The sequence below is a fragment of the Macaca mulatta genome, chromosome 8, assembly GCF_049350105.2.
Source record: "Macaca mulatta isolate MMU2019108-1 chromosome 8, T2T-MMU8v2.0, whole genome shotgun sequence".
NCBI lineage: Eukaryota > Metazoa > Chordata > Mammalia > Primates > Cercopithecidae > Macaca > Macaca mulatta.
In genome coordinates, this window is record NC_133413.1 from 19,849,563 (window position 1) to 19,874,645 (window position 25,083).

At 39.4% G+C, this 25,083-nt stretch overlaps 1 protein-coding gene across 5 annotated transcripts; it reads left to right on the forward strand.

Moving 5' to 3' along the window:
- Positions 1-2,195: 2,195 nt before the first annotated feature.
- On the forward strand, positions 2,196-15,625 carry NAT1 (N-acetyltransferase 1). 5 transcript variants are annotated; one of them, XM_077943112.1, is made up of 5 exons: positions 2,487-2,596; positions 3,507-3,768; positions 4,766-5,146; positions 11,518-11,596; positions 14,091-15,625. In XM_077943112.1, the coding sequence occupies exon 5, from the start codon at positions 14,097-14,099 to the stop codon at positions 14,967-14,969; it is 873 nt and encodes a 290-aa protein (XP_077799238.1). In that variant the 5' UTR covers positions 2,487-2,596; positions 3,507-3,768; positions 4,766-5,146; positions 11,518-11,596; positions 14,091-14,096; the 3' UTR covers positions 14,970-15,625. The 5 variants fall into 5 exon arrangements, with proteins under 5 accessions (XP_015000352.2, XP_001098437.2, XP_077799238.1 ...); XM_015144866.3 differs by lacking the exon at positions 3,507-3,768 and having other exon boundaries at positions 2,196-2,596; XM_028852419.2 differs by lacking the exon at positions 4,766-5,146.
- Positions 15,626-25,083: the final 9,458 nt, after the last annotated feature.

Here is a 25,083-nt window from a genome sequence, read left to right on the forward strand (position 1 = left end):
AGTCATAATGGTGATCATTAAAACATCAAGAAAAACAGATGCCAGTGAGGCTGTAGAGAGATAGGAATGCCTTTCCACTGTTGATAGGAGTGTGAGTTAGTTCAATCATTGTGGAAAATGGTGTGGCAATTCCTCAAAGACCTAGAATCAGAAATACCATTTGACCCAGCAATCTCATTCCTGGGTATATACCCGAAGGAATATAAATCATTCTGTTATAAAGATACATGTATGTATATGTTCATTGCAGCTCTTTTCACAATAGCAAAGACATGGAATCAACCCAAATGCCCATCACTGACAAACAAAGAAAATGCAGTACATATAGACCATGGAATACTACGCAACCATAAAAACGAATGAGATCATGTCCTTTGCAGAGACATGGGTGGAGTTGAAAGCCATTATTCTCAGTAAACTAACACAGGAGCAGAAAACCAAACACTGCATGTTCTGACTCATAAGTGGGAGCTGAACAATGAGAACACATGGACGTAGGGAGGGGAACAACACACACTAGGGCCTGTCAGGGTGACGAGGGTGAGGGCGCAGGGAGGGGAGAGCATCAGGAAAAATAGCTAATACATGATGGGCTTAATACTTAGATGATGGGTTGATAGGTGCAGCAAACTACCATGGCACACATTTACCTATATAACAAACCTGCACATCCTACACATGTACCCCAGGACTTAAAATAAAAAACCAAAAAAAAAAAAAAAAAAAAAAAGGTAAAAAATAAGCTTAAAAGGAAAAAGTAAATTTTTTTTCTATTTGCTGATGACATGATCCTACATATAGAAAACTCAAAACACTTCAAAACACTTCATAAAATTTGTTAGAATAAATCCAGTAAAGTAGCAGGATACAGAATCAACATATAAAAATCAGTTGCATTTCTTTACACCAATAATGATCGATGTGAAAAAGAAATCAGGAAAACACAATCCATCACAATAGCATCAAAAAAAAATAAAATAAAATAAAATAGAGGGTGGAACAAGGTGGCCAAATAGAACCCTCCCGTACTCATTTCCCTGCAGGGACGTCAAGTTCAACAAGTATCCTCACGAGCCCAGGCAGCACAGTGCACAGTAGACAGAATCTACCTCCTTAGGAAGTAAAAGGAACGTTAGTGTGGGATTTTGCACTGGAGCCTAGCGCTGACCCCACTGCAGTGGAACACAGCACTGGGCAGAGCCTCCAAGGCCCTTGATTCTACGCTGGAGGCCACAGAGGGAGTATTTAGACCCACCCTGGGTCAGAGGGGAATGCTACCTCAGCAGGAGGAATCCAAGTTCCCATCCACTTCACAACCACCTAGCTAAAGTGGCTTTCGACCAGACCCTAAAACAAGGATTTGCATTCAGGTAGATTATTTGGGAGATGATTTAAGGATGCACCGGTGCAAGAGTGGGACAATGAGGCCAGGGCAGTTTGAGAATCGATAAAGGGTGCATTATTGGCAAGTTACCTGTGAACAAAGGGAGCATAATTCCACTGGACAACACCAGGAGGCAGTGTTATACAAGCGTAAGAGTAATTCCACCTGACCAGGTACAGCACAAAGATATTTAGCCTCCGACTCCCATCATCCTGGGCTGAGTAGTGGTCCCAGCCCCTTAGTTTTCGAGTCTGTCTAGCTTGCCTGAGGACATGCCAAGAGAAAGCCTTCCCATAGAGTCCCGAGTTCACACGGTAGGACGCCAGAGGCATGTTCCACAACAGTAGGTGCCGAAAACACAGTACAAGGCAATACTCACTGGTGGAATGTCCTCAAAACAAAGATGTGCTAATTATCATGATTTGATCATTACGCAACGTATACATGTATCAGAACGTCACATTGTACCCTGTAACATATACATTATGTGTGAATAAAGAAACAAAAGTTATATTGTATAGAGAAAAATGCATAAGAAACAGCAAGAGTTGTAGATCAATAACATGAATGTAAATAAAGTACACCAGCATAAACAAAGCCATATGACATATATCACCCTCATGCCCCAGACATGGAGCTATTTCAGACACATTACCCAGTGCCTTCAGGTAAAGAGGCCAGTGGGAATGAGGATGACGGATGAAGGGAAGAAAAAGTTTTAAAAGAGGCCTAATGGGAATTGATGAAGAAAGTAAGCCATAAACTGGGAGCGTGATTAAAGCCTTCCATCTTCCTCTTTTGCCTCCTCTAGGCTACCAGTTCTGCTTTTCCTGGACCTGTTCCAAGCTCTCACGTTCCACATCACACATGGGACATCTGGTGTCAGGCTCCCAGAGAGCAGGAACCAGGTGAAATACAAGGGCACAGTCCTCCCAGCCAGTGGCATGGGGATAATCGGACAGTACAACTCTCCACACTTTTTTAATGGAAAGATATGAATAAGGGGTCCACAGGAGCAACCTGAGGCCCTGCAACTACATTTCCCAGGGCTCCCTGGGGTAACCAGGGAGGTGACTCTGGGGGCGGGGCCATGTGGACATCCAATGAGAGCACTTCCCCTGCAGACTTTGAAAGTGAGAGCACTTCCTCATAGACGTTGGATGTGGGAGGACTGCATTCAGTCCGGTTCCTGGTTGCCGCTGAAATAACCTGGTAAGTGGAAATCTGTAAGGGTCTTGCAGCGTACTTGGTAACTGGGGTTTAATCCTATGTCAAGTGTGAGTACAGGAGAGTAGATTCTACACGATGTCCACATTTCAAGTATAAGGTTGTTCAGAAAGTCTGACTGGCACATACTTGGAAGCTAATGCTGTCACTACTCCACATCATAGTGGTGACAGTTACAGGTCCCTGATTCAAACTGTTGGGTTTAGAGTCACAGCCGCTTTATAGCTGCGAGAACTTGGCCTAGTCACTTAGTTTCCCTAAAACTCAGTTTCTTTTTCAGTAAAATGGAGCTATGAGTACTGCTTACTTAAAGGAGTTGTGAGGATTAAATACATGTATTAAAAGATAGCCGATGTGTTTAAGGCAACGTTCTCAACAGGATTTCCCTCTTGGTTACTTGTAACCATGATGCTGACCCTCCTCTGTCCCCAGTGGTGTGCGTCCCAAAGGATCCAGTTAGTCCAACAGGCAGCAAGCTCCTAACAATTCCTGCTTCTCTTGCACTGGCTGATAAAAAGCCCCTAAAGATCCCGGATGTCCAGAAAGATTGATTTCTGTTGTTTGCAATGCCTATGGGAATTCCAGAAGGAAGTTTTTGTTTTTTTGAGACAGAACCTTGCCCAGTTGCCCAGGCTGGAGTGCAGTGGCACGATCTCAGCTCACTGCAACCTCCTCCTCCTGAGTTCAAGTGATTCTCCTACCTCAGCCTCCTGAGTCGCTGGGATTACAGGCACCCGCCACCGTGCCTGGCTAATTTTTGTATTTTTAGCAGAGATGGGGTTAATTTTTGCATTTTTAGTAGAGATGGGGTTTCACCATCTTGGCTAGGCTGGTCTGAAACTCCTGACCTCAAGTGATCCACCCGCCTTGGCCTCCTAATGTGCTGGGATTACAGGTGTGAGCCGCCATACCAGGGACGAAGTTTTATCATGGCTGAAGGACGCTTAGTGGAGAGGGTCTCCAGGAGGCATGAATGACAAAAAAAAAATTAACTCCTTCACTGTCAGACTGAGAGCATCACCCGCTGAACATGGACTTGCAGAATTCCACAGAAGAGAGGAGACTGGCCCAGACAGCCAGCCTCAGGAGCTGAGGGCCCGATGGGCTTTCTTCCCTGGATGCTGCTCCCATGCCCTGACACGATGCCCACTACAATGGTATACTTGTTTGTACTTTTCTAATTAAAAAACAAACAAACAAAAAATCAGACATACTGTTTGCTCTCGAATGCTTGAAACTCAGAACAGGTGACCACACCTTCCTCCTCAAAAGGAACTTTTTAACTGCCAACTTTCTACCTGCACGCTGCCCAGAGACTTATTTTGTCTGGCCTTTGCCGTCTTCAGCAGTGGCAGCTGTTTTTCTCTAGATTTGTTTTCCTGGCCTGCTGCAAGTACCCTCCACTACCTGCCTGGCCCCAGTCGGCATTAACTGGGAGCAGTGAGTGGCCTTGTGGACATGAACAACTGTTGAATGATGGTCTTTAGGTGTGGCTACTCCAGCAACCCCTATTCTTCCAGAGACTCAATAGGCTGGCTTTGGAGGGGGCTAGGTTGTAGTGTCAATTTAGTGGGATTCCATGCCCTTCTTCCATGGTGGTAGAGACAAAAGAGAAAGAATAAGAAAAGCCACTCATTGGCTCTCCTTAAAATTCTTCTAATTATTAATGCCAGAAATCTATGCGCACGTGTAGATGATTTTATCTCAGTCCACAATTGTACTTGTGCTAATTGTAGCCTTAAGGCATAACATCTCATAGGCAGGCTACCTCTGTGTTAATCTGCTTTTAATTCTTCTATGTTGGGCTCTTGTTTATAACTTTTTTAAGAGAAAGAATAAAGGTTTCTTTAGCGATAAAGAAAAAGAAAACCACTGCTGTGTATTTAACATATATAGATTCTAGGGACCTGGAATTGAACAATGAGATCTGCGTATCAACCTGCTCTCCAGGGGTACCACATCCGATAATGTGATTTATTATTGAAGTGCCAAGTCACGTAGGGATAAGTCCCAATAGTTGGTCAACTGTTGAATATTGATCATTCAACTAAACAACATTCATGAACTCTGCAGAAAAACACAAGCATTTTGCCCAACATCCAGGGACCTCTAGAAGTTGCCTCATTCTGTGTATCTTACCTTTCTTTTACACAGCTCTCCAAAATGTCCACCCAGGTGACTTAAGTCAGGTTCCCCCAAACCAGAAACCAAGACAAGAATCCATGTGTGAGAAACTGAAGGAAGTGCTGGGAGAGCCCCAGCTGCAGCCTGGATGTGAATTGCAACTCTGAAGTGCGTCCAGACGCAAGGCAAGGGCACTAGGCTTTCCAGACCTCCTACTAAGTCATTGATCCAGCACTGCCCTGGCAGGACATAAATCCCTGGCACTTCTAGCTCTCTGCAAAGGAGGGCAAAGCAGCTTCAGGAGCCCTTGGGAGTGCTCCAAAGAGAGTCTAGGGTACAGGTCCTAAAGTAGAACACAGAAGGCCGGCCAGGGGCACTGCGAGATGGTAAAAGAGATCTGAAGGGATCCAGGTAAGTTATTGAAAGTATTCTTCCTGCGCTAACCCCAGTCCTGAATCCTTGCCAGCCAGCCCCGTGTTCCCTCTTAGGTACCCTGAGCAGGCTCTATTTTATACGCTTCCATACCTACAGTGGAAACCAATAGGTTGGTTGGTTGGTTTGTTTTCAGACAGAGTCTCATTCTGTTGCTCAGGCTGGAGTGCAGTGGCACGATCTCAGCTCACTGCAACCTCCACCTCCCGGGTTCAGGTGGTTCTCCTGCCTCAGCCTCTCGAATAGCTGGGACTACAGGCATGTGCCACCACACCTGGCTTTTTTTTTTTTTTTTTTTTAAATTTTTTATTAGAGATGGGGTTTCACCGTGTTGGCCAGGCTGGTCTTGAACTCCTGACCTCAAGTGATCCACTCGCCTCGGCCTCCCAAAGTCCTGGGATTATAGGTGTGAGCCGTTGCGCCCAGACCCAATAGGTCTAGGGGTCTCATTTGAGTCGTCATATATATATATGTTTTTTTTTTCAATTTTTTTGTCTAAAAAACTTTAGACAGGGAATGCACTCTCCAGTTCTCTTCAAGCGCTACCCCCCTCATTTTATTATACCTAGATAGGTCTTGCCTTTACATTTCAATAATTTAACCAGAATATGTCCCATTAAAAATCTTTTAATTGGGGGCCATCAGACTGGGTGACTCCTGTGGTTTCATTTTCATTCTTTTTACTGTTTACCAGTAAACAGTAGAAAACTAGAGACTTCACCAATCAGAAACTGTCAACTAACCTCTAACTAGGGACTTTGCACTCTAACCAACCAAAAAGCTTTTCCTTGTCTCACTCCTGCAAACAGTTTATAAACATTTCTCTCCTGCCCTCCCCTTTCCTCAGCAGAGCATTGAGCCACCCGTGGTCTGGTGCTGCCTGACTCATGAATTGCTATCTAATAAACCTTAAAAAACGTTATACCTAAAAAATGATCTTTTAACAATCCCAGTGTTGACAGTACTGGATTGGACTCTCCTAGACTCTGGTCTTTCTTAATCTTCAGATTTAATTTTGTGTGTGTGTGTGTGTGTGTGTGTGTGTGTGTGTGTGTTTTAAGTAGAGATGGGGTTTCACTGTGTTAGCCAGGATGGTCTCGATCTCCTGACCTCGTGATCCGCCCGCCTCGGCCTCCCAAAGGGCTGGGATTACAGGCTTGAGCCACCGTGCCCGGCCCAGATTTAATTTTTAACTTCATATTTCTATCTCCATATAAGCCCAAATGACTCATTCAAAAGCCATAACTCTCATAACTTTTCTACTCTTTGTTCTGTATTGAAAGGAGTCAGTGTTCACCAGCACTCCCTTACTGTGACCCCTCTACTTCTCGGTTTTCATATTCATCTGCTTGTTCACTGGCCATGAAACAGAAACTATCAGGACACCTCAGTTATTGCATTTCTCAAGCTCTTTTATGTTTGTTATTACCTTTATATTCATGTTGCCTTTATGATCAAGTGAAATACTAGCCAGAATATTTGGAGCACACACTTTCCCTTCAATACTTTGAAGATATACTTCTATTACTTCACCAATGGATATTTCTGTGTAACATTCTCTTGCTGGCCTGATGTTTTCTCTTTTATGAAATATTTTATTTCTCTGCCAGATGCTTGAGTAGTTGTCTTTAATTTTGACTTTTAAAAATTTAACAAAAATATATTCCAGGGGCAAACATGTTGTATCGAACTTTTCCAGAATTTTCTCTTTTGTTTTTCAGCTTCAATGTTTTCATCATTTCAGGAAAATATTTATCTTTACATACATTTTTCTTTTTTTTAACTTTCAAATCCAGGGGTACAGGTACAGGTTTGTTATATAGGTAAACTTGTGTCATGGGGGTTTGTTGTACAGATTTTGTCACCCGGGTGTTAAGCCCAGTACCCATTAGTAATTTTTCCTGATCCTCTCCCTCCTCCCACCCTCCAACCTGTGAAAGGCCCCAGTGTGTGTTCTTTCCTTCTTTGTGTTAATTCTCATCATTTAGCTCCCACTTATAAGTGAGAACATGCAGTGTTTCATTTCCTGCTCCTATGTTAGTTTGCTAAGGATAATAGCTTCCAGCTCCATCCATGTTTTCATTAAAGACATGATCTTGTTCTTTTTAGTGGCTGCATCGTATTCCATGGTGTATAAGTACCACATTTTCTTGATCCATTCTGTCACTGATGGGCATTTAGGTTGATTCTGTGTCTTTGCTATTGTGAATAGTGCCATACATTTTTCAATTGCACTTTTTGCGTTCTCTTCAGCAGCACCAATTGTCTTTGCATTGGCTTGTCCTTGACTGCTTTCTATTAGATTCTATCTTAATTGCTTTATCATTTAATTAGCCTTTAGTATGAATATCAAGCTTTCCTTCCACATAAGCAATGTGATATGACATTGTATCTATATAGTTCCTTTCTGTTCATCATTAATTATGTAGTCTGTTGATCATTAATTAGTTCCATTTCTGTCCTTAATGAGTATTCTAAGGTATGAAATCTTTCCTTTCATAAAACTATTATTTACCACTTTATTTTTAGCTGTTTGTTATTGAGTTTATTTTACATGGTCCATAGCCCCAGATACCTTTACAAAAATTTTTTTTCAGTTTATTTTTCTTCTTAAATTGGTTGTGGTTTTTTCGTATATAACTTCTGCATGTTATGTCTTTTCTTCTAATCTCAATCTCATAGTATTTTCATTTTGTTTGTTTTCATCATTTTTATGTGTATATAGCTCTGTTTCCAACTTTTTTTTGTTGCTTGAATCTGGTGCAGCTGGTGAGATGTCCAACTGGGATTGGCGTAGACTTGTGAATCGAGGAAAATGACGAGACGAATCTCAATCATTTTAGGAGATTTATTTGCCAAAGTTAAGGATGTGGGCCTGGGAGAGAGAGCTATGCCTTTCTCTGAAGATGATTTTGAGGGCTACAAATTTAAAGGGGAAAGGATGGGGTATCAAGAAGCACAGTTTTCATGTAAGAGCGGGGTTGGGAGGAAAATGGTCATTCATGGCTTTGTCTGACTCCGTGAATCTGCATTTTTTGCAGACGACATAAACAAAAGAGGCAGAGGAAAAATGCAGGGACTCTGCATTTTATGTAACATACCTGGTGGCTCAGATGCTACTCTCTTAGCTGTGGGTTCAACCAATTGGTTACCCTGACTCTGTGGTGTCTAATTTTGAGTGACCTGGGATTTTTATAATTGTCAAATGTTTTGGTTTTAGAATAGCTTGTAACAGCTCTGATACTTGCTGTCCATTTTCTATGGGTTGCCCTGAGGAGGTTAAATACCCTCTCTCTTTCCATAGCATCCCAAAGGCACGAGCAACCCCAAAAGCGTAGCAGCTGTCAGTGCAAATGTGTGCAGCCTTCTCTTTTGTCACTTGACAAACTCGAGTCAGGGCAGTCAGTCTGGCCACTTGAGCCGATCTGGCTTGGGGAAGAGGACTGGCTTCAGTTACCTCAAGTAAGGAAACCACCGCATATCCTGCTCTAAAATTTCCATTTTATCCTCTTAAATAAGACCCATCTGTATACCATTCTATCTCAGCATTATCGAATGGCATCTCTTGGAGGTCTGTCCTGGGGGTGAGAAGTTGGTCAGTCATCAGAACACAGTCATGAGGGGAGTTGTCGGAAGGGCCCGGCAAGAGAATGGCTGGATTAAGATTATAGAGCAGGAAATAGTAATATTGGGAGATGATAAAAGCAAAATTTCATAAGAGACTAACCAGTTGACAGACAGATACTGGGTATGACGAGAATTTAGAAGGGTCTCAATAGGGTGTGGCACAAAAATGGTAAGGGGGGAACCCATAATTATTTCTTCAACAGACTTGTACAGAAGGGCGATGGCTGTTATTACTCGTACACAAGGAGGCGGCCCTCGAGCCACAGCGTCCAGCTGTTGGCTATAATAGCCTACAGCTCTCTGATGATCACCATGTTTCTGTGTCAGTATCCCGGATGCAGTACCTTCAGTTTCACATACAAAAAGGGAGAAAGGCAATCTGTAGTTTGGGTGCCATGAGGCTGGGGAATTAGTTAGAATTTCCTTTATTTGTTATATAGCCGATTGTCCCTCTGGAGTCCACATGATGAGATCAGGTTGTTCATTTTTTAGGTATGCATATAGAGGGTGAGCCATAAAGGAGAAATGTGGTATCCAGTTTCTACAACAGCCTGCCAGTCCCCAGAAATCCTCTAAGTTGTTTCTTGGTGATGGGCATTGGGAAAGCTAAAGTTTTTCTCACTTTATCAGGGTTAATACTCAGTCCTTTGACCGAGATAATATGCCCCAAATACTTAACTTGCAGTAAGCACAGCTGAAGTTTGTCTTTGGACTCTGTACCCTTGCTGGCTGAGTAAATATAGACTATCTTCCTGGGAGGAAGATTCTGGGCCTGGACAAAGGAGAAGGTCATCCACGTACTGAATGAGTGTTGAGCCCTGGGGAAAAATTAAATCCTCTAAATCAGTTTTTAGTATTTGGGAAAAGTAAGTGGGACTTTCTGTATACCCTTGGGGCATTACAGCCCACATATATTGCCATTCTTTCCAAGTAAAAGCAAACAAATACGGGCTGTCTGGATCTACAGGAATACTGAAAAAGGCACTGCAGAGAGTCACCACTGAGAAATACTGGCTGGTAGTGAGTATAGCTGATAGAACGGTATGTGGGTCGGGGACTACTGGGTGACTGGCTATTACAATAGTGCTTATTGCCCTCAAGTCCTGCACAAATCTCCATTTTCTCCTGCTCGGTTTCTTTACAGGGAATATAGGGCTCTTGCAGGGGCTTGTGCAGGGAATAATGAGCCCCTTTTTAGATAACCTTGTGTAATAGGGGCAATTCCATTTACGACTTTCTGTCATAGAGGGTATTGTTTAAGGTTGCGTAGGGGTTTCTTTGGGTTTATCTCTACCTTTATTGGAGTGGCTGATAATACTTTCCCTATGTCTGTATTGACTGAGACCATAACTGGGAGGGGACATCCTTGAGCAAGCATCCTCTTCTGGTGTTAGCAGGAAGACTGGGGAAGCTAAAAGCAGTTTTACTGTTTCCCACTCTTTATTCCAGTGTTTTCTCTTCTCCCCTATTACTTCCTTCTGTGTCTCCATTTCATTTTCCCGGCCACAAGATGATGTTTCAACATTACTAGTACTAAATTGTGGTACATCGTCTGGACATTTTGTAATTCGGTATTTTTGGTCTCCTGGCCCCAATTCTAAAAAAAAGTTCACTTTTTGATGAAAAAGAGATATGGGCATTATGGATGTTAAGGAGATCATGGCTCAAAAGACTGACAGGGGCCCCAGGACATCTAAGAAATGTATGGTGCCTACTGAGCATGTCACATACTCTTAGAGCTTGCGGCAGGGGAGCGGAACCGGATGGAATGGTAAGGTAGAGGTTTGGACTTAAAACAAGAGATCATTTTATTAGACGCAGCCACCATGGTAATTCTGTCATTACTCTGAGGAATGGGGTTTCTAAATAAGGTGGGATTGATCAGAGATATAGTTGTGTCTGTGTCAATTAAGGCAGCTGTAAGCTCATGGTTCAATATTATATTAATGTCTCCCAATTTGTTTGTCATGGTGAAGTTTTAACAGCTCACTAGGAGTTTCCTGTGGGCAAAATATGGGGGAGGTGTGTGGCTTTTCATCTTGTAGCCATCTTATTCAGGAACCAAGAAAGGGGGAGGCAGATTTACATGATGCACTTACCAGCTTGACTTCCTCCTTTGGCTAAATGAGTATGGGGGTCCCACAATTTAATTTCCTTTCACAGACTCCTCAGTTTTTTTTAGTGGAGGTGAGGGGAGGTGACTATGACAAGAGATGCTCTGATGGCGGATCTTCTGTATGTAGATGGTCCTTCTTTCTTTTGAGTAGCATCATACATTAAGGGCCTTACCTTGTTTATCTGCCTCAACACGCCCAATAATAGTTGTACCTAGAGGAAGACCGGGTGCTGGCACTACGTCCTGGTCTTTCATGTGTTTGGTGTATGTCATGGCAGTGATTGGGGGCATGGAGCCTGGTTCAGCCTTCCTTGCTGATCTCATGGCAGTTCATCAGCTGGTGGGTTGTCTCTGGAGTGTGGAAGCCCCGCTCCTGGTGGCTTTCCCAGCTTCCAGGTTCTTAAGCCAGAAGCGTTGCTCCCATCTCCATAGTTATAGTTTCCACACACTTTCTTATACAACTCAAATGTTCGCTTTACTGTGCAGTCCATTCCCTCTGTTTTGTGATTTTTAGGAAATCTTCATAATTTGTGGTCTACAAAACTATTATTTTGTTTTCAAGGAAGTCATGTTACATATTTCTAACTGTCTTTTCTCTTATTTCTAGAATTCAAGCCAGGAAGAAGCAGCATTCTGTCTTCTGGATTAAAACTGAAGCTCAACCTACTTTCAGCTTACTAAGAAAGGTATTAACGCCTTTCTGAGAGCTCTCAGTAGGCTTCCTAAGCACGTTCACTCTGCCTCCTTTAAATCTTATATTTAGGATCAAGATGAAAGGGAGGGAGGGATGTATCACTGCACATTTACAAGTGGATATATAAAGCTAATAGTATTTTCAGTGAGCTCTTTTCCTGAGCTACTTTCCAGGTGCTTTCAGCATTCCACCTTGAAGCACAGCGTTAATAATGCACAATTTCTTATGTTCAGCCACAGAATGTTCAAGTGTGATTTGGTTACAACATACTGCTCTATCCAGGCCTCTAACAAAACTGACTTCTTTCAAATGGACTTGCAGTTGCTAAATTCCAAATCAACACCTTATCTTAAAAATTAAGAAAAGGAGGGGAAGGATGGAGGGAAGGGAACAGAGAGAGTACAAGAGAGAAAGAAAGAAAAAAGAGGAAAACAAATGCTTGTAAACAAGTTACACCAAATAAAAGAGATATAAAGGAATTTCTTAATAGAAGGAATGATATTCTAAGCAAGAATCAAATGTCCAGGTATGTATAAACTGCCTTCTTCCTTTTGGATCAGCTTCTCTCTCTTCTTTACGTACTCAGTACAAATTCTAGGTTGGGGGCACAGAGGGGTTGGCAAGGTCTGACTAAATACAACTTGTTCTCTCTCTGAGTGGTAGAACTTTAGAGCTTGACCAAATGTTAAGAAAGGGTGCTGGTGGAAGTTAGGATGAGAAGAAATGCAATCTAATAGATTTAGGAGAAATGACGTTGTCGACATCGGGAACAGAGAAAGTTGGAAACTGGCAATATGGGGAGGATAGCTGGGTCAGAAAGGAAAAATAGGAGAATGTAGAAGAAATGTTATGAGAAGGGAAAATAAGAGATGCTTCACTTATTATCATTCAACTGGCGGCAGCTCCCTTTTACAAGGTCATCCTCAGGCCATACCACATTACAAAAGAGTTATACCTGAGGCCTGTACAGCACTGTTACAATCAGAGTCTCAAAACATTAAGACTCCATGATGGCAGGTTTAAAAAACCTTTTCTAAAAGATGTAACAAAATAAGGGGCATTTATTTTTTTTTTGGTTCACATTGCCTGAAAGTTAAAAGATAGCTTTTGGCTTCATTGAGGTGGTTCCTCATTCTACCTTCTCTTGTTTTTCATTTCTTGGTAAACTTGGTGAATCCTTTGTTAGTGTTGTTCTTCAATAGGTTCTCACCAATAGCTTTGAATGAATACCCCCCAGCTTCTACCTTGTAGCAGAATGTACACGCTGAGGTTTCAGAAACAGTTCCTCAATGAAGTCTCAGCTCTACACAGGGCATATGTTGTCCATGAGTTGAGCACTGGTCGTAGAGCATATGTGTTCAAATTGGTTCCACCTAGTTCATGTGACTGTCCATAAGGCGCAATATGGGCAGCCTATCCTCTATACAGTAGCCAGAAAGATCACTTTGATTGTAGCAAACATTGCTCAATCACAACCTTTCTGTCAGGCCTCTCTCATTTACATTTCTCACTTCACTTAGAGTAAAAGCCAAAATGCCAGTCTTAGCTCCAAGGCTGCAGCTGCCTGTCAGATCTCATCTCAATCCACTCTCCTTCTCACTCACGTGCTCCAACTGCCCTGGCTTCCTGAACGTTTTTTGAATGCTCAAGGCATTTTCCAGCTTAGGGCCTTGTTATTTTCTGTTCTCCTGCTTGGAACAATCCTCCTCATGCATATCCTTAGGCCTTATTCTCTGGCATGCTTCAAATCTGAGTTTTTTTTTTTTTTTTTTTTAACCAACTAATTTGAAATTGGAGCTCTCCCTGTACACTTACTAAATCCTTTCTTTAGTTTTCCTAGGGCAGTAGTAGATTTTACTACAATCTAACAGACTGCATGTTTTATCCACGTATTCAGTTTCCTATGTATGTCACTCCAACTCCCACTATAAGATTTTTGAGAGTAAACAAGCACTAGATCAGTAGGAAACACATTATAGCTATTCAGTAAACTGTTTCTTGAGTTAATCAATCAATGGATGAGTGAATCAATACAGTTCTTTGAGTGGGAAACTTTGTATAAGCCTCAGCTAAAAGGGAAATTGAGTGGGTCAGGTACCACAGATACTATACACTCTATTGCATGATTCTCCTGCCTGCATCAGAAGATGTTTGTAAGCCTATTTTAATAAATACCAATTGGAATCTCTCTTTTGTTAATTACCAAGAGAACCATGAACAAGCTGTTTATCATTTGACTCATCATTTAGTCTTGATTTCCAACTTCTCACACTTGAAAGAAGACATAATACATTTCTTACAGGATTCTGGGACTATTAACTGAACTTATGTGTCTAAAAGGAATTTATATAATAAAAGCACTAGAAATAATTATTATGCTTATAAGCATTGTATTTTTACATATTTAAAATATAGCCATAATTAGCCTACTCAAATCCAAGTGTAAAAGTAATATGATTTGCTTTCGTTTTGTTTTCCTTGCTTAGGGGATCATGGACATTGAAGCATATCTTGAAAGAATTGGCTATAAGAAGTCCAGAAACAAATTGGACTTGGAAACATTAACTGACATTCTTGAGCACCAGATCCGAGCTGTTCCCTTTGAGAACCTTAACATCCATTGTGGGGAAGCCATGGACTTAGGCTTAGAGGCCATTTTTGATCAAGTCGTGAGAAGAAATCGGGGTGGGTGGTGTCTCCAGGTCAATCATCTTCTGTACTGGGCTCTGACCACTATGGGTTTTGAGACCACGATGTTGGGAGGGTATGTTTACAACACTCCAGCCAAAAAGTACAGCACTGGCATGATTCACCTTCTCCTGCAGGTGATCATTGACGGCAGGAACTACATTGTCGATGCTGGGTTTGGACGCTCATACCAGATGTGGCAGCCTCTGGAGTTAATTTCTGGGAAGGATCAACCTCAGGTGCCTTGCATCTTCCGCTTGACGGAAGAGAATGGATTCTGGTATCTAGACCAAATCAGAAGAGACCAGTACATTCCAAATAAAGAATTTCTTAATTCTGATCTCCTAGAAGACAGCAAATACCGAAAAATCTACTCCTTTACTCTTGAGCCTCGAACAATTGAAGATTTTGAGTCTATGAATACATACCTGCAGACTTCTCCAGCATCTGTGTTTACTAGCAAATCATTTTGTTCCTTGCAGACCCCAGATGGGGTTCACTGTTTAGTGGGCTGCACCCTCACCTATAGGAGATTCAATTACAAGGACAATACAGATCTGATAGAGTTCAAGACTCTGAATGAGGAAGAAATAGAAAAAGTGCTGAAAAATATATTTAATATTTCCTTGGAGAGAAAGCTTATGCCCAAACATGGTGATAGATTTTTTACTATTTAGAATAAGGAGTAGGCTGGGCGCGGTGGCTCACGCCTGTAATCCCAGCACTTTGGGAGGCCGAGGTGGGTGGATCACGAGGTCAAGAGATCGAGACCATCCTGGCTAACATGGTGAAACCCCGTCTCTACTAAAAACACAAAAAATTAGCTGGGCGTGGTGGCGGGCACCTGTAGTCCCAGCTACTCGGGAGGCTGAGGCAGAAGAAGGTGTGAACCTGGAAGGCGGAACTTGCAGTGAGCTGAGATCGCGCCACTGCCCTCCAGCCTGGGTGACAGAGTGAGACTCCATCTCAAAAAAAAAAAAAAAAAAAAAAAAAAGAATAAGAAGTAAAACAATCTTGTGTATTTGTCACCCAGCTCACCAGTTATCAACTGATGACCTATCATGTATCTTCTGTACCCTTACATTATTTTGAAGAAAATCCTAGACATCAAATCATTTCACCTATAAAAATGTCAGCATATATAATTAAACAGCATTTTAAGGAAACAGAACCACAAACCTTTTCAAATAATAAAAATAAAGGTATTTTGAAGATGGCCTGTGGCTATCTTGGAAATCGGTGATTTATGCTAGAAAGCTTTTAATGTTGGTTTATTGTTGAATTCCTAGAAAAGTTTTATTGGTAGATGAGTAAATAAAATATTGTGAAAAAACTTATTGTCTATAAAGTATATTCAAACATTGTTGGCTAATATAATTTGAATTAAAATGGTTTTTTGGAAGACTTACGATATTATGGGGCTACATAATTTTTCCTGAATGTTCTCTTCCTCTGATCTTTCTTGTCTCTTAAATTATTTTACTTCCTTGTGCTCTTTGCCATATGAGAATGAACATGAGCTTTTCTTGTGTAGATCTGAGTTGAAATCCTGTGGACACTGGGTGAATTACTTTTTGTATCTCTAGCTCTGACTCCTTAGGCATAAAATAGGAATAATGCTTTTACAGTTCAGTGGCAGAACTAAACTCCCAACACATATTTGTTATATGGATCTTTTAATAATGTCAGTCATGTTTTTGGTACTAAGTCATTATTTAATAAAAGTTATTCTTCTATCTTGCTTGCCCCCACCTCCTGCACCCCTGTCATCTGCCTGCTTCTTTCTTGATTAAATATTGGTAAGATATTAGATGCCCAAGATCTAAGAGTGCTTCAGAATCTGAATCTTTGCTTATCTATAATTCAGATTTTCTGTTTGTGGATTTCCAGTATCAGGACTATAGTTTAACTTGCAGACTTGATCTTACACTATTCTCCCTCTTCAACTTGTGATCATTGTACTAAGGTTAAGAGAAAGGCAGGGACTAGAATGAAGAAATTTTAGTTAAGAGAACAAGGTACGTTGTAACATGGGTATTTTATGCGGCAATATAACAGTTGGGAGTTGCTGGTGTGGGTGGATATCTTACAAAGAGGTAGAAATGAGACATGGCCTCAGTGGGAAGGAAGGATGAAAGATACATTTTGGTATTTGATGGCTTGCCATCTTCCTTACTGTACTGGCCTTTTTCAACTCTGCTGCTATCTGGCAGCAATGCCAGGTCACTTCTTGTACTCTTGGGCAGAAATGAGTTTTTCACTTTCTGACCAGGACCATGCCTATGGAGTAGATGTTGACAAGAAACACTGAGCAGAACAAAATGTGGCTCAAGGAGAATGGCACAGTTTTGTTCAAATGAATCAAGGAAGTCTTATCGCACGAGTATCCTGGAACTGAATGCAACTGATTTTTTAGAAAAAAATATCACATATGGAAAAAAAAATAACCTGGAATATGTTGAAAGACATGTATATAATATTTAGCATCTAGATTGATGACTTCTGCCCTGACTATGCAATGTTAACTTTTCTCAAGTGAAATCTAAACGAGTGAAGGAGAATAATCTTGCCAATTCACTTGGTCAGAGATCTTAAGATGACTCCTAATTACTTGTGTCTGTCCAAACTATTGTCTCTGTTTTTAGTGGCCCCTTGGAGATTAGAATGTGCCATGTCCTGTCAAGACCCCAAGACAAGTAAGGTAGAATCCAAACACTTTATATGTAGCTGGAAATGTGGGGGTGTTGGATGTATATTTCAGTTTCTTCTATCATGATGGTGAAGCTGAGTGTGAACCTTTATCTTCCATTCTCTGCACTAAGCCAGGGAGGGAATCTGTGACAAATGCCTCTACTAGTGTTTAGGTTGTACTCTCGTGGGGAGAGAGCTACTGGAAGTTGGCCCAATTGTATATTTGCCAGTTTGTTTCCAGTGTCTAGGGCCACTCAGAAATGCACAGCCCCATTGATTCCCAGGCTAGGTCATTAAAGAGACAGTCCCTTCTATGAGCACTACACAAGTTGTGGCAGTTGGTGTGTGGATCAACTACCTCTAAAAAATATGGGTAGACTTGGAATAATCACTGGAGGGAGCTAGAGGAAAGGCTCAGGAGGTGATAACCTTCAGCTCAGGCTTTTGGAGGGTTACGGTTTGTCTACCCCATTGACTCACCAATACAAGTTCAATGGAAGTCAAGCTGCCAAGTAGCCACTTAAAAAATGTGCAATAGGCTGGGTATGGTAACTCATGCCTGTAATTCTAGCACTTTGGGAGGCCGAGGCAGGTGGATCACCTGAGGTCAGGAGTTCGGGACCAGCCTGGTCAACGTAGTGAAGCCCGTCTCTATTAAAAATACAAAAATTAGCCATGTGTGGTGGTGGGTGCCTGTAATCCCAGCTACTCAGGAGGCTGAGGCAGGAAAATTGCTTGAACCCAGGAGGGGGAGGTTGCTGTGAGCCAAGATCACACCATTGCACTCCAGTCTAAGCGACAAGAGCAAGACTCTGTCCAAAAAAAAAAAAAGTGCAATAAACCCCTTCTGGAGAAAAAAATTGGGGCTGTGCATTCCAGCCTTTTTTTTGTGCACTACACCCAGAAAGCATATTCTATGGAAACCCCATCTTTGTTCTGTGACCTAGAGAAACACATATGCCTAGTTTCCTTTACTATTAGTGCCAGGAGGCTTAGGATGCTGTCCTTCATGTGGAAGCTGTAAAAGTTGGGGCATAAGGAAAATAACTGCCAATTGAAAATACTATTTTCAATTGTATTCTTCAAACCTATTCTTCAAACATGAAGGGAGATAAAACCCAAAGACAAACAAAAGCTAAAGAAGTCATCACCACCAGACTTGTCTTACAAGAAATGCTAAAGGGATTTCTTCATCTGAAAGGAAAGGACGCTAACATGCAACAAGAAAATATGTGAAGGTATGAAACTCATGGGTGAAAGTAAGTACACAGACAGATTTATAATATTCTAAGAGTGCAATTGTGGTGTGTAAACCACAGTATCTTTAGTATGAAGACTAAAAGACAAAGCTACCAAAACTAACGACAACAATTTGTTAGGAGATGGGCAATATAAAATGATGTAAATTGTGCCAACAAAAAGTCAATATACGGGAGGCATGGAGTAAAAGTGCAGAGTTTTAAACTTTTTTTATTGGCTTCCTTTCTTTGTGCTGAATGTTAAGTTTCCATCAGTTTAAAGTAACTTGTTATAGCTCTAAGATTTTTTGTAAGCCTCATAGTAACTACAAAACGAAAGGTTGTCATAGACATACTAAAAATAAAAAGAAAGTAATTAAAACACACTCCCAGAGAAAATCACTTAACCACAAAGGAAGATGGGAAGGAAGGAAGAACAGAATTAAAAACAATCAAAGCTGGGCACGATGGCATGTACCAACAGTCCTAGATACTTCAGGAGGCTGAGGCAGGAGGATCACTTAAGCCCAGGAGTTAAAGGATTCAGTTAGCTATGATCACATCAATGCATTCAAAACTTGTTGACAGACAGCGACCTTGTCAAAACAAAATAATATAAAATAAAATAAAAACAAAAAACTAGGCGTGGTGGCTCATTCCTGTAATCTCAGCAGTTTGGGAGGCTAAGGTGGGCAGCTCACTTGAGCCCAGGAGTTCAAGACCAGCCTGGGCACCATGGCAAAACCCCATCTCTACTGTAAATACAAAAATCAGCCAGGTGTAGTGGCACATTCCTGTAATCCCAGCTACTTGGGAGGCTTAGGCATGAGAATTACCTGGGAGGCAGAGGTTGCAGTGAACTGAGATTGTGCCATTGCACTCCAGACTGGGCAAGAGAGTGAGACACTGTTTCAGATAAATAGGTAAGTAAATAAATAAAACAGCCAAAAAACAAGTAACAAAATGGCACAAGTATGTCTTTATCTAGCAATAATAACAATGCATGTAAATGGAAAAAATTAAAAGATGTAGAATAGCTGAATAGATTTTTAAAAAATACTCAATTATATGCTGTCTACAAAAAACTCATGTAACCTATAAAGGCACATGTAAACTGTAAGTAAAGAGATGGAAAAAGACACTCAATGCAAATGGAAACCAAAAATGAGCAGGAATAGCTATATTTATATCAGACAAAACAGACTTCCAGTCAAAATTGTAAAATGAGGCAAAAAGGTTATTATGTAATGATAAAGGGATCAATTCAGCAAGATGGCAAGATGATATAACAATAATAAATATATATGCACCCAACATGGAGTAGCCAAGTACATAAACATTAATAAATCTAAAGGGAGAAGTAGACAGCAATAAATATTATTAGGGAACTTTAACAACCCACTTTCTACAATGGACAAGTCATCCAGACAGAAAATCAACAAAGAAACAAAGGAGTTAAACGGCATTCTAGACCAAAAGGACATAACTGAGATTTGTAAAACACTTTATCCAACTGCTACAAAACACACAATCTTTTCACTAGTACATGGAACACTGTCCAGGATATACTATATGTTAGGCCACACAATGATGTCAACAAATTTTTGAAGTTGAACTCATATCAAGTGTCTTTTCTAACTACCATGAAATAAAACTGGGAATCAATAACAAGAGGGATTTGGGAAAGCATACAAATACATAAAAATTAAACAGCATGCTCCTAAACAACCAATAGGTCAATGAATAAATTAAGGATGAAAATTAAACATTTTGTGACTCAAATGAAAATGGAAGCACATCATATCAAAACCTGTGGGATTCTTAATACAGCAAAAGCAGTATTAAGACAAAGTTTATAGTAATACATGCCTATCAAAAAGGTAGAAAAGTTTCCTATAAACAGCCTAATAATGTACTTTAAGAAACTAGGAAAACAAGAATAAACTAAACCCAAAATAGTAGAAGGAAAGGAATAATATTAGAGCAGAAAAAAAAAACAGTAGAAATGATCCACTAAATGAAAAGTTGGATTTTTGAAAAGATAAATAAAATCAACAAACCTTCATATGGATAAAAAAAAATACAACTGATGCCACAGAAATACAGTACATTATTGTAAACTATTATGAACAAGTATATGCCAACACATTTCAAAACCTAGAAGAAATGGACAAATTCCTGGACACTTACAACCTACCAAACTGAACCATGAAGAAACAGAAGACCTCAACAGATTAATAATGAGTTATAAGATCAAGCAGTAATAAAAAATTCCCCATCAAAGAAAAGCCCAGGACTTGATGGCTTCATGCTAAATCTACCAAACATTTAAAGAAGAACTAATACCAGTTTCACTCTAACTCTTCAGAAAAAATGAAGAGAATGAAATCTAAATTAATTCTCTGAGCGCAGTATTACCCTGAAACCAAAACCAGAAAAGGACACAGAGAAAAAAGAAACCTACATGCCAATATTCCTGATGAACACAGATGAAAAAAATTTTCTACAAGATACTAGCAAACTGAATTCAACAACACATGTAAAACATCATCACCACAATCAAGCGGGATTCCTCCTAGAGATGCAAATACGGGTTAATATATGCAAATCAATAAAGGTGATACATCACATGAACATAATCAAGAGAAATCATATGATTATTTCAATAGATGCTGGGAAAGCATTTCATAAAATTCAACATCCCTTAGTGATAAAACTTCTCAGCAAATTGGGTATGGAAGGAACAAAGCTTAAAACAATAAAGAATATATATATATGTATATATATATATATATACACACACACACACAAATACAGAGCTAACATCATACTGAACAGGGAAAAATTGAAAGCCTTTCCTCTACGATTAGAAAAAAGATAAGTATGCCCATTTTCAGCAATTTTATTCAATGTAATACTGGAAGTTTTAGAGCAGTTAGACAAGAGAAAGAAATAAAGAGCATCCAAATTGGAAAGAATTCAAACTATCCTTCTTTAAAAATGACGTGATCTTATATTTAGAAAAAGTCCAACACTCTAGCAAAAAATAGTTTGAACTGATAAATGAATTCACTAAAGTTGCAGGATACAAAATAAACATACAAAAATTATTAGCATTTCTAGATGCAAACAGTGAACAAACTGAAAAAGAAATCAAGGAAGCTATTCCATTTATAATAGTTACACAAAAACAAAAACCTAGTCACAAATTTAACTTAAAATGAAACATCTCTCATTGAAAACTATAAAATATTGATGAAATACATTGAACAGGACACAGCAAATAAAAAGATATCCATGCTCATTGATTGGAAAAATTAATATTGTTAAAATGTATACATCATCCAAAGTGATCTGCAGGTTAAATGCAATCCCTATCAAAATTCTAATGGCATTCTTCACAGAAATAGAAATAGATTCTAAAATTTGTATAGAGCTACTAAAGACCCTGAACAGCAAAAGCAATTTTGAGCAAAAAAATCAAACCTAGAGGCATCACACTATCTCACTTCAAAATGTATTATAAAGCTTTAATAACCATAATAGCATGGTACTGGCATTAAAACAGACACATAGACCAATGGAATAGAATCCAGAATCCAGAAATAACCCTAGGCATTTACAGCCAATTTATTTTTGACAAAGGCATTAAGAACATACACTGGGGAAAGAACAGTCTCTTCAATAAATGGTGCTGGGAAAATCTCTACATTTTTATGCTGAGAAAAGAACCCAGAGTAATTTAATTTTTTGATTTAATTTTAATTACAAAATTAAAATGCATTAAAGACTTAAGTATAAGAACTGACACCATGAAGCTACTAGAAGAAACTATAGGAGAAATGCTTTAGTACACTGGTCTGTGCAAAGATTTTTTTGGATAAATTCAAAAATACAGGAAATCAAAGCAAAAATAACAAATAGGATTACATCACACTAAATAGCTTCTGCAAATCAAGGGAAACAAGCAACAAACTGAAGAGACAACCCACAGGATAGGAGAAAATATTTGTAAACTATACATTTGACAAGAGATTAATAGCCAAAATATATAAGGAGCTCAAACAACTCAATAGCAAACAAACCTACAAATGATCTTATTTTAAAAATGAGCAAATGATCTGAACAGACATTTCTCGGAAGAAGATTTACGAATGTCCCACAAGTACATAAAAAAATGCTTGTCCAAACATGGTGGCTCACTCCTGTAATCCCAATGCTTTCGAGGGCCAAGGTGAGAGGATCACGTGAGGCCAGGAGTTCAAGACTGGCCCGGGCAACCTAGCGAGATCTGCATCTCTACTTAAAAAAACTAAAAAATAAAAAATAAAAAAAAATTACAGAATTAGCCAGGCATCTTGGCACATGCCCATAGTCGAACTACTCAGGATGCTGAGGTGTCAGGATCACTTGAGCCTAGGAGTTTGAGGTTGCAATGAGCTATGATCATGCCACTGCACTCCAGCCTGGGTAACAGAGCAAAATTCTATTAAAAAACAAAACAAAACAAAAAACAAAAACAGAAAGGAATAAAACAAAAATGCTAAACATTGCTAATCATCAAGGAAATGCAAATCAAAACCACAATGAGTTATCTCACGCCAGTTAAAATGGCTATTAATAAAAATAAACAAAAAATAAGAAATGCTGATAAGGCTATGGAGAAAGGGAAATGCTAGTACACTGTGGTGGGAATGTAGATTAGTAGATCCACTTTGGAAAATAGTATGGAGGTTCCTTCAAAAACCAAGAAAAGGACTATGATATGCTCCAGTAATCCTACTTCTGGGTATATATCTAGAAGAAAGGAAATCAATTACTGAAGCGGTATGTGTACTCTCATGTTTACTGCAGCACTGTTCACAATAGCCAAGATATTGCTTTAACCTAAGTGTCCATCTATGGATGAATGGATAAATAAAAGGTGGTATATATACACAATGGAGTATTATACAACCATGAAAAAAATGAAATCCTCTTGTTTGGAGTAGCATGGATGGAACCGGAGGACATCAAGTTGAGTAAAATAAGCCAGGCACAGACAGACAAATATTACATGTTCTCAAATGTGGTTACTAAAAAAGTGGATTTCATGGAGGTAAAGAGCAGAATGGTCGTTTACCAGGGCTGGGAAGGGCATGGAGGAGGTGGGGATGTAAAGAGGGTGACTAATGTGTACAAAAATAGTCAGATGAAATAATTTTTAGTATTCTACAGCACAGTAGTTTGACTATAGTAAACAATAATTTATTGTGTATTTCAAAATAGCTAGAAGAGATGTAGAATGTTCCCAACACAAAGAAGTGCTAAATGTTTGAGGGGATGAATGTGCAAATTATACTGACTTGATTAATACACATTGTATGCATGTAACAAAGTATCACATGTACCATATACATATACAGTTGTTACGTATCAATAGAAAAGAATAAAATAAAAAGAAATTTAACTAAAAAAAAAAGACCTATACACTGAAAAGTATAAAACATTGATACATGAAATTACAGAAGACACAAATAAATGAAAGTGTGTCCCATATTTGTGGAGAGGAATTAATATTTTTTAAATAGCCATACTACCCCAAAGCATATATTAATTCAATCCTTATCAAAATTCCAATTCTATTTTTCACAGAAACTTTAACAAATTCAAAAATTCACTTGAAACCACAAAATGCCCCAAATAGCCAAAGTAATCTTGAGAAAGTAGAACAAAGTTGTAGGCATCCCACTTCCTGATTTCAAGTTATATTACAAAATTATACTAATCAAAACTGTATGGTACTGGAATAAAAACAGACTCATACAGTAACAGAATAGAATAGACAGCTCAGAAATAAACCCAAACATGTATGGTCAGCTAATTTTTGACTTGCCTCTAAGAAGATACAATGAGGAAAGTATAGCTACCTAGAAAATATTGTTAGATAAATTGGATATCCACAGGCAAAAGAATGAAAGTGGACTCTTATCTCACATAGATAAACCAAAATCAGCTCTCAGTGGATAAAAGATCACACATAAAACCAGAATTGTAAAACTTCTAGAAGAAAACATAAGAGAAAATCTCCTTGATGTTGGCCTAGCAATCATTTTTTGGATATCACACCAAAAGCTCAGGAAACAAAAGCAAGAATAGATAAACAGAATTACATCCAACTAAGAAGCACCTGCACAGCAAAGTAAACAATCAACAAAATGGAAAGGCAATGTGTAGACTGGAAGAGAATATTTGCAAACCATTTACTTGATAAGGGGTTAATATCCAAAGTAAAAGAGCAATTCATACAACTCAATAGCAAAAAAAAAAAAAAAAAAAAAAAGCCAAACCAAACCAAACCAAACAAAAAACATTAAAAAATGACCTGAATAGACATTTTCCCAAAGAACACACCCAAATGCCTAACAACCCTATGAACAAAGGCTCCGCATCATTAGTCCTCAGGGAAATATAAATTAAAACCACAGTGAGCTAACCACTCACACCTGTTAGAATGACTATTTTCAAAAAGGCAAGAGGGAACAAGTGTTTTCCATGATGTGAAGAAAAGGGAACTTTTATACAATGTTGGTAGGAATGGAAATTACTGCAGCCATTACAGGAAACAGTATGAAGGTTCGTCAAAGAAATAAAAATAGAACTATCATATGATTCAACAATCTGTCTGCTGGTTATATACCCAAAGGAAACGAGTTTAGCCCCTTGTACTAACATCTGTGCTTTCATGTTTATTGTGGCATTATTCACAATAGCCCAGATATTAAGTCAGCCTATCAGCTGACAGATTAATGGACAAAGGAATTGCGGTATATATATACAATGGAATATTAGTCAGCCTTAAAAAAGAAGCAGATACTGCCAT